This window comes from Lathyrus oleraceus, chromosome 5, assembly GCF_024323335.1.
Source record: "Lathyrus oleraceus cultivar Zhongwan6 chromosome 5, CAAS_Psat_ZW6_1.0, whole genome shotgun sequence".
Classification (NCBI taxonomy): Eukaryota; Viridiplantae; Streptophyta; class Magnoliopsida; order Fabales; family Fabaceae; genus Lathyrus; species Lathyrus oleraceus.
Window position 1 is genome coordinate 240,408,058 of NC_066583.1, and position 10,568 is coordinate 240,418,625.

At 34.7% G+C, this 10,568-nt stretch overlaps 1 protein-coding gene across 1 annotated transcript; it reads right to left on the minus strand.

Annotated features, from left to right (window-relative positions):
- Nucleotides 1-473: 473 nt before the first annotated feature.
- On the minus strand, nt 474-3,430 carry LOC127083399 (OVARIAN TUMOR DOMAIN-containing deubiquitinating enzyme 11). The gene is made up of 10 exons (XM_051023712.1): nt 3,212-3,430; nt 2,875-3,111; nt 2,683-2,756; nt 1,911-1,965; nt 1,712-1,786; nt 1,429-1,502; nt 1,277-1,325; nt 1,043-1,127; nt 882-938; nt 474-759 (listed from the first exon to the last, which is right to left on the minus strand). The coding sequence occupies exons 2-10, from the start codon at nt 3,046-3,048 to the stop codon at nt 716-718; spliced, it is 687 nt and encodes a 228-aa protein (XP_050879669.1). The 5' UTR covers nt 3,049-3,111; nt 3,212-3,430; the 3' UTR covers nt 474-715.
- Nucleotides 3,431-10,568: the final 7,138 nt, after the last annotated feature.

Sequence of the window (10,568 nt, forward strand, 5' to 3'; positions counted from 1 at the left end):
ATATGCCTAAAGAAGAAGGCACAATACTGTTATAAGAGATTTGAGAATGTTGAAACTAAAATCCTAAGTGTGAGAAAAAAAAAGTTGTTCGTAATCGTAAGACATACTAGGTTTGAGTTTGGGTTGGATATGAGATGAGTGAAATTTGAATTATAACATAATTCAATTTGATTTGATTTGGTTTGATTTGTAAAATACAAATTGCAAACTGAACCGCACAGATTTGTTAAAAAATGACACAAACATATCCGAAACAAATGCAATTTTCAATTTGATTCCGTTGAATTTGCGATTTCCTATTGAATTGATTGGATTTTGAACACTCATATCCCATCCCGTAATTAAAAACTATTTCTCTATATCAGCCAGCTTGTTCTCCAATATACAAGGCTTATACTCAATCTGTATATTTTTTTATTCACCCATGTTGTCAGTTGAAACCATAATATGAAGAGTGGACAGTAATCCCAATATGAAAAACAGAGGCAACTCAAATATTTTGCACTCTACTTGTCAGGAAATCAGACTGTACAATGAAAGTTTAGATAAATTCATTGAGTTTAGCTATGCTTTGCATGATGTAGTATGTACAAATATGATAATTACCTAAATGTTATGATGCATCATCTTATTTCCCCATAAGGGTAATGACAATTAGTTTTTTAAAATAATATAATCAGTAGTTCTTCTTGTGATTTCATAATCTTCCATTTGTCTAGAAGAGCCAATACTTTTTCTTTGGATGTCTAGTAGGAACATCTGCAAATTCATTGTAGGAAGCAAAAATAAGCTTATTTTCTTATACTACTTCTAACCATGAAGATTATATTTATAGAGGAAACAAGAAGAAAAATCCATTTGAAACTTGTTATAATCTTTACCTCCATTTGTGTACAATGAGTTATAGTGCACTTCACTCCAAAAGCTTAGCCATAACTCTAAATTCAAAAAGGAATCGTAACTACATTGACCTTAAGACAAAACAAGTTCTAAAGAAGAATTTTAACATAAGGACAAACAAAACAACATTAACAATAGTTACCTCTTGTGGGCCTTTTGTTAGTCGGAAGGATCTCGATATAGCAAGTGTCTCTGAAAGAGGTCACTAAGCAAATCTTGGCGTCAAACTGAAGAAAAACAATTTTAACAATAAGTAACCACAGAAATATGTGACTGTGGAATATAGAATTTTTTCTTCTAGAAATTGAAAATAGAGAGTAGAAGAACCAATATTTACGACTATGCTCCTGAGATTTATAGAATTTAGATAACTCACCCGGTCTGCAGCTGCTTGTAGAGTAACATGATCTCCCCACTCTCCTGATCTATTGTCACACAAATTGAAAATATGAAATTAGCGTTACCATCAAATCAATACTATGCTCTCTAATGAAATCAATGTAAAATTGATCACCAATGATATCTAACTTTTTCATCTGCTTTATGTAGCTTTTGTATTCCATTGGCACATAAGCTTCATACAATTTTTTTTGATGCTTTAGCTGGGAGAAAAAGTACAAGCAAAAAAAGAAACGATAGATTAGAATGTGAATATTAGGCTCGCTCAAAAACTGAATACTTTCCAACAATGTTCAATCGGCAATAACACAAGATAAATTAAGAAAAATGAGTGAGGATCATGCAGTGTTTTGATGAAATATTTCGTAATAGCCAAAAGAAATTAGTGCAATTATGCCTATAACGAACCTACCTGCTTAATAACCTGCCTTCTCACATACTTATGATAATCAGGCTTGCGGAACAACTGATCAGCTAGAGCTCGGAACTGTTAAGGTTTTCACAGATATTAGACAGAGTATAACGAAGGAACATGCATCAAACGTGCCAAATAATGACGGAAAAGTAAGATGTCGCATAAGTTTTCTTTCGAAGGAAAGAAACCTGAATACCTGACAATTTCCATCGCCCTCCATCTGTAGTTCTGACAGGCCATATGTAACCAACCTGTAGAAAAAGATGGATCATATTTATCACGTAAAACAAAATACTTTATGAATAAAAAACAAATAAGCACTTTGTTTCACATCAACTAAGCTCCCTTTCATGATTCCGCAGTGTCATTTTTGACATCATTACAACTCACAATCACATAACTCTCAAGCAAGTTATATCATGGTTTTCACTTAGGTTTCCCTTTTAAGATATATGTAAAGAGGTATAAAGTTCTAACATAAATTGAAAAAAACAAAAGGCATATAAGCATACAACAACAACTAAGTCTTATCTCACTGAGTGGAGCCGGCTATATGAATCAATTTCTGCCATAATTTGCTATCTAAGACGATGCTTTCTATCCAAATCGTTAATCTCAAGATCTTTCTAAATAACTTCTCTTATAATTTTTTTTAGGTCTTCCTCTACCTTTAGCTCATTGTTGGACTCCTTTCCATCTGATCTACTCTCTTCAGTCCAGAATCTACCGGTCTTCTCTCTACATGCCCAAAGCACCTTAGTCTATTTTCTCAAAGCTCATACTATCTCTTCATTTATCTAACTATATATCTATTTCCCTCACCACGGCATTAATATGATCAATGAGATTTATAATCGAATATAATGATTATCCAGAAATAGAAGACAAACATAGAACAAACTGCACCGTTAATTTGCATAGTTCGAAAACAAAAAATGATAACTATAAATGAAGCTAGTGTTTGCAACCTTTCAGATAGCGTCTCATGGTCAAGTGTCGCGTCATTGACATCAGGAATCTCTCCATTAACACGCGGAGTATGCTGCCAACATACCGAATTAGTCTTCTCATCTCAAATTCACAATGCAGGCAACATAATACAATAGCATACGAAATAGGAACGAATTAAGAAAAAGCCATAGCATATGATTGATACATACCGGAATAGAATCTAAATGGGAAAGTCGCCTCCCAAGCTGTCTGCTACTACCTGTATTGAGAGTTTGCTCTTCTGCTAATATTCTTGCAATGGTTTGATCATCCTCCGTGTCATGAAAACTGCTGTTCAAACTCGAGCTGGAACTCTCACTTCCATTTCTTAGATTCGCACTCATACTTTTCTCAAATCAACAACCAAAGAAAAATTCACAATCTAAAATTACAAACTAATCAGGAATCTGAAAAGGAAAAGAAAACACAGGATCAATCAATGAAATTCTCTACCCCTAAAAACTGATTAAAATTAATGGTAATTTTTGATATAAATGTAAAAAATACCTTGGTTCTGTCGGTAGCACTGTAGCAATAAGGGAGAATAGGAATTATAGAGAGAAGAAATGAAAGAAAGGAATTGAAGTAAAGAAACGTAGGCGTGTGATGGAAAGAGTTGAGAAAGTAGGGTGTTTCGAGAAGGAAGCAAAACACGGCTGCGTTAAGTTGGTGTCTTGTTTTGAACTTGTCCAATAATGTACGAACCAATTGTTAGATATTTGACCAAACTTAAGTCCTAAAAGGAGTATTTCTTTTTTCTTTCAATAAAATAACTAGTAGAAACAACCAAATTTGTTTTTGACAAAATCAAATCATGATTTTGAGTTTTTTTTAGTGATTTGTTGATATGTGTTATAGAAGAAACAATCGGTATAAATGATTAAAGAAATAAAAGTAAACAACAATGAATATTTAACACTAGCTAAAAAAATATTTACATTTTCTATAGAGAAATTATTATTCTGTTCTATTTTTGTAATAAATTAGGGTTACATGATCAATATTACAAATTTGTAATAAAATGTTAGAGCTAGTTCAAAAAAATTTAAAAATTTATGTATATGAAACACATCAAGAGCTAAAGGTTTAGAAGCTGGAAGTTCAGATGCTAGCAATCCATCAGAAGCTGGATACTTAGAAGTTATCAGAACTTCAGAAGAAGTTGGTGATCTAGAAGTTGAGTCTACTTCAGAAGCTCATTCAGATGATGAAGAATCTGAAGAAGCACAAGATGGCTCCTCAGATGCATCACAATCCAAGAAGAACTTCAAGTACAAATCTTCTCATCCATAAGAGTTAATTCTTGAAAACAAAGATAGTCTTAGAAAGACAAGGTCTACCTTTATGGAAAAGCATTCAATGTTAGGATTACTCTCCATGTCTGAATCCACTTTTGTTGATGAACCACTTTCTGATGATGGTTGGATTGTGGCTATGCAAGAAGAGTTGAATCAGTTTTAAAGAAATGATTTCTTAATCCTAATTCTATTTCTATTCTACTATATTAATTGGTCTGACTTGTCGGATTCGAGGAGGAGATTTGTGAATTTTTCATGCCACCCAAAATAGAATATAGGATAGAAATTCTCCGGTCTCATATGACAAAAATGAACATGGATCCACCCAAAATAGCAGATAGGATAGAAATTCTCAAATCTCAGATGATAAAGATGCATATAGTGATATTAAGACAACGATGACAATGTTGAATGAGCAATTCCAAAAAGATAATAAGATTCTCTTTAAAGTATTATGTTCTTGTAATACTTTTGGTGTCAGTTAGTATGTGGGAACTTAGATCTTAGCCGATGGAAACAACGAGCCACATATGAGTACCAGTGATTTCATTCTCTTAAGCTTTTGAAGAACTAAACCGTTTGATCAATGTTTTTTCTAAGCAAGCTTGTTGATTGAGGATAAAAAAGAGTTTAAGCTTTTGAAGAACTAAACTATTTGATCGATGTTTTTTCTAAGCAAGCTTGATGCTTGAGGACAAAAAAAAAGTTTGAGCTTGAAGGTGTTTCATAAGTGATTATTGCACCATATTTTAACTTATTTTCCTCCCGCTTTATCATCTGTTTTATTGTTTTAGTTCAATTTTATGTGCTTTTGTGTTCTTTTGATGTTTTTAGGAAATAAGAGAGTATTAGACCCAACGTGAGTGAAAAGGCCAAGGATCACGCACAAAGGAAGTCTCCCTATACAAAATACACGAGGCTAACACGGTTGGACCGTGTCGCCCATACAAAAAAATTTGGGGGAAATATGGGCCATGTATCCTGTCACGTCCCCTTCACCCGATGACACACCCATGTTGCACCCAACGACAGTTACGAAATCAAAAGTTTTTAAAGCAGTTTTGTGACTTTTGGATATCTAAAACTGATCATGACTTAATGTTAGTGGACCTTAATGATTATGCATAAAACTATGAGTGATTAATTGATAGTTTTGTATTAGTAATGCACTTGAGATTGAGACAAAGGGAGAAATCTATCATTCTTTACTTCCACTTTACTTTGTAACTCTTAGTTTATGCTTTCTATTTTCTCAGTATTTCCTTTACAACATTGTTGCATGTCTCTGGATTTCCTCCTTTACAACATTGTTGCATGTCTCTGGATTTCCTCTACGACATTGTTATATTTATCTATTTCAATCAAACTTTCTCTTATTTAGGTTCTTTATTTGTAATGGCTTTATTATATTTACTTTGCATGCTATGTTTTTTACTTGCTTAATCATTGTTTACCTCACCACGAGTGAATATTTTTATAAGAAAAAGAGGCCATGAGAGTCTATCACATGACAAACCCCAATTGATTTATTTGAACATAATCTATGAGAATTATAAGTATTTTTTATTTTAGAATCCAAAATTTCAAAAATATTCGTATCGAGTGCGAAAGCAAAGGCAACCCAGATATGACCATAGTCCGAAAGGATATGAGTTGATATCAGATCGTTGATTGCTAAATAATCATGTAATGAGGCACCCACCATGACAAGGTGACTCGTTCTCAATTGAGAAAGCCGCTTATTCGTGCCAGAAACATGTCTAGATACACATGCCACGAAAGTGGGTGTCATACCTATTTGTCTACTTTTCAATAAATTACTTAGATATTCTCATGTTCAAATTTAGATAAGTAGGGTGATTCTAGATAGATGATCACAACTCCATATCCTATTTTTTATTATTCTGTTAATTTTACTTAACTTTGCAATGAATCACCACACTTTTAGATTGCTTTATCTATACGCTGATAGGATAAAAATCAGTACTCAAAATAATCTCCCTCTGCATCGATATTTGTAATTACTACTTTGCATTATCGGACGCTTATGACCTTGCACATCATCTAGACCAATAATGTTGTTTCTAAAAGTTACTTGGGTATCAAATGGAGGTGAGATACGAATTGGGATGGGAAAATAAGTCTCTCTCTGTGTGTGTAGAGATGATGGAGAGATAAGGACATTGGTGTATTATCCTATATGGTTGAATGGTGTTGGACTAATTGTAGAATCCACATAAGACTCATATACTCAGAAACTAATCACATAAGTAGTGCAAAATCCAGGATGCATTGATGGATATTTAGTACAAGATGGAGTTTTATTGTATCATGACAGGGTGGTGATTTCCATAAAATCATCTTTTATTCTATTAATGTTACATCCACCCCTATTGGAGGGAATTCTGAGTTTATGAGAATGTATAGGAGGCTGACACACAATGTTTATTGGACAGGGATGCAAAAGGCTGTGATGAATTTTGTGCATACTTGTGATATGTACAAAAGACAGAAATATATTGCTATATCGCCAAAAGGACTCTTACAACCACTACCATTTCCAAAATTAATATGGGAAGATATATCAATGGATTTTGTTATAGGGTTGTCTAAGTCAAAATGATTCCAAGTTGTCATGGTCGTGGTGGATAGTTTGTCCAAATACAATCATTTTGTTTTGTTTAAAGACTGTTATACAACAAAGTCTTTTATGAAAGAAGTGTTATCACTACATGGTATTCCCAATTCAATAATTACTGATAGAGACCCTTTATTTGTTAGTAAGTTTTGGAAGGAGACGTTTAGACTTCAAGGAACTCGGTTAAAATTGATTTATGCGTACCACCTGGAAATAGATGGGAAAATGGAGATCCTCAATCGTTGCTTGGAAAATTATTTGAGATGTTTTGCTTCAGAACAACCTGTAATTGGGCTCATTGGATATGTTGGGAAGAATTTTGGTATAATACCACTTTCTATATATCAACAGGGAAAACAAAATTTGAACTAACGGAAATTTGATGAGATTCCTAAGCAATGAAACAAAAGACTTCTGGAGATTTTGTTTAAAGGGCGGCATTAATAAAGAAATGGTAATTGATCCTAGTTAGAAAGCCTCATTAGATGAGAATGATTGTAGGCCCAAAGTGTGGATAGTGTACCACATAAAACATGTGAGGAGTCAAGTAAAGAATGTAAAAGAATGTGGTGGCAGGGTGCGTATGAAAGGTGTGTCAAGTTATTTAAAAAGGGAATAAAGTGGTACACGTGAATCATCTTGGAATTATGTTATTGGAGAGAGATTATTTAAGGAGCCACAAGACTTGGCTAGCAGTATCCCTCTACTTGATATATTTCCATTACTGTTACTATAATTCCTCAATTATCAATTCAATACTATATTTCTCTAGTCTTAATCCTAGCTCTATTTTATTTAAATCTATTACATGCTCACCAATCTCTATCTCGAGTAATATCATACCTGGATGAAGACTTCATACATAACGATTTCAGCATAGTCATTAGGGAGGTACACCTTTTGTTTAAGATTGAGAAATATGTATCAAGTCTAGTAAATTATGTTCTATATATGCTTACTTGTTATAATTTAGGTTGTTATATATATATATATATATATATATATATATATATATATATATATATATATATATATATATACTCACATGTTGTTATCATATTTAGATTAGTGATTGTTATGATTGTTTATGAGGGAAATCCGTTTTCACATCCACTTTCTCAATCTCTAAATCAAGAGTAGACGTCAAACTCAACACGATTCTAATTGGTGACATCTTTACAACATGTGAGAAAATATCATTAAAATCAACACCCTTTCTTTGACGGAAACCTTTCACCACTAATTTGGCTTTATATCTTGGAGACTTAGATTTGCTCTCATGTTTTAACTATATAAATCCATCTGTCTTCCAAAGCCCTTTTTTTCTTTAGACAACTTCACTAAATTATAAGTGTGATTATCATGCAATGATTTCATCTCATAATGCATTGCATCCAACCACTTTTGATTTTCATCACTTTCCACGGCCTCTTGAAAACACTCGAATTCACCCTCATCAGTCAAGATCACATACTCATCAGAATTATACCTTATAGAAGGTTGTCTCTTCCTGTTAGACCTCATAAGTTGAACTTGAGATGATTTTGGAGCTTCACCAAGGTTTTCATCCTGTGACATATCGCTTTCCCCTTCGCCATCATTAGTTGGAATATTTACCTCATCTTCAAGTTGTTAATCATCAACATAATCATATGGCTCACAATTATAAGCATTGACCAATTGCTTGAGAAGGGTTACAAGATTCATATGGAAAACAAGGAGCTGCATATTTTGGATGCAAAGGGAGTTTTGGTCATTAAAGTGTATATGGCTGCCAATAGAACCTTCAAGGTTGAGTTGGAGGTTATGGAGCATAAATGTCTTTCTACTGTAGCAAGTAGAGAAGAGTGGATGTGGCACTATAATCTTGGACATCTCAATTTTAGAGATCTCAAGAATTTGCAAAAGAACAGAATGGTAACAAGGATGTCATCTATCAATATACCAATTAAAATTTGTGAAGAATATGTGCAAGCTAAGTAACATAAGGGAAAATTCCGCAATGATGTAGACTAGAGAACCAAGAATCACCTTAATGTGGTTGTCATACGGTGAACTGACTTTGTGTGTTTTGCTTTGGAAAGCAAATGTCGCGGATAGCAAGAGTCGCCACCGACTTTTCTTTTATCCAATAAGGAAAGGTGGAAAAGAACAGGAAAGACCTTAATTTAGATTCTTAGGTTCGGGAGGTACATTATACAAAGGGAAGGTGTTAGCACCCTTTGTATCCATGGTTATCCATGGGCTCTTAATTGCTTGATCATTTATGTTTTTCTAGTTTGAAAAAGTGTTTGTGAACTGTTTAGAAAATGTTTTGAAAAAGAGAATTTAACTTTGTAATGATTCTTGTATGAATGTATACAAAGTGGTTATCTCGTTTAGTTTTGAAAATTGTTTAGAAAAATATAACTCGGTAATGATTCTAGTATGAATGTATACCAAGTGGTGATTTTCCAAAGATAGTTTGAAAGGTGTGAGGTGCGAAAAATGTTTTAGGTTGTGGGCCAGCAATTAAGAGTTATACCTACCCAAGGTCTTTATAGGCATTTCCTTTCCTTATGAGGGTAAAACTGTCCTTATTATTGAGAAATAAGTAATTTTATCCTTTGGATGTAAAAGGGTCATCGTAGGGTCATTGATTGGTCATTGATGGCAACAGTTGTAAGGATACCTTAGCATTCGAAGGGACTATCATCATTTAACCGTAGGCTACACCGAAGGGTCATCGAGGGACAAAATCGTATATTCGAAGAAGGCAACATCGGAGGGACTATGATTTATTTTGTAGGGACATGATGATTTAACCGGAGGGTCTTTGCTAAGGGTGTCCCCACATTCGCGGGACATGACCGTTATACCGTAATACCGAAGGCAATAAAGAGAGGTCCAAGATCACATATTCAAAGGCAATATTTTAAGATGAATTTCCGTATTACAATCAATTAGGATGAACCTCCACATTAAAATTAATTAGGCAATTAGGATGCATATTCATATTAATTAGTCCATTAGGATGCATCTCCACATTAAAGTTAATTAAGCAATTCGGAATACATCTCCATGAGGGTATCCCACAAATAAAGTGGAATACCTAGCCGGCCGTTTCTTCGGGAATATGCAAGCTTTACACAATTCAAACACACGGGTGAGAATACCGAGATAAAGTGCAATTGAAAATTGCACTACAAAATGAACACAACAGTCATAAGGCCAAATAATGCATGATTATAATAAGACAAACATAAGACAAAACACAAAAACAGCTACTGGTACGTTCGCCCCTGCCTCGCCTAGCGAAGGCTTAGCGAGGACTCGCTACGGGCTCGCTTAGCGAGCGTCTACGGGTTTTGAATTTGACAACAACACTATCTCCGGAACCTTGAACTTCATGGCATATAGTTGCATGAATAGCATGGACAAACATTCAGGATATTCAGGCATACTTAGACTCACATGTGAAATCAAATTACACGTCAAAACTTTAATCATAATGCATTATGCATGTAAAGAATACCGATTGAAAGCGTAAAACAGTGGTGATGCGCAAACCTGTTTGCAATTGCGATGTTGAAAGGGACTGATCACTCTGGATACCGGAATGAGTTGGGCGGCGGTAGCTCCGGTGCGGATGAGCTGCCTTCAGGGTTTCCTCCTTCTGAATTCTCTGGATTAGCAGGGTTTCTATGCCAGGGTTTCTATCCGTCCTTCTCTGTCCGTCTTGGTCTGTCCATTTTCGTGGCTGAAGTGCCAGTATTTATAGTGATCGTGGTGACCTAATGGGCTCAGAATGAAGCCCAAAAATTCTGATGTTCGCAAGCTTCGCTAGGCGAGCGTGTAGCGAAGGTTCGCTAGGCGAGCGTGTAGCGAAGATTCGCTAGGCGAGCGTGTAGCGAGCATGCCAGTTTGGGCCATTTTCTGGATTGGGCCT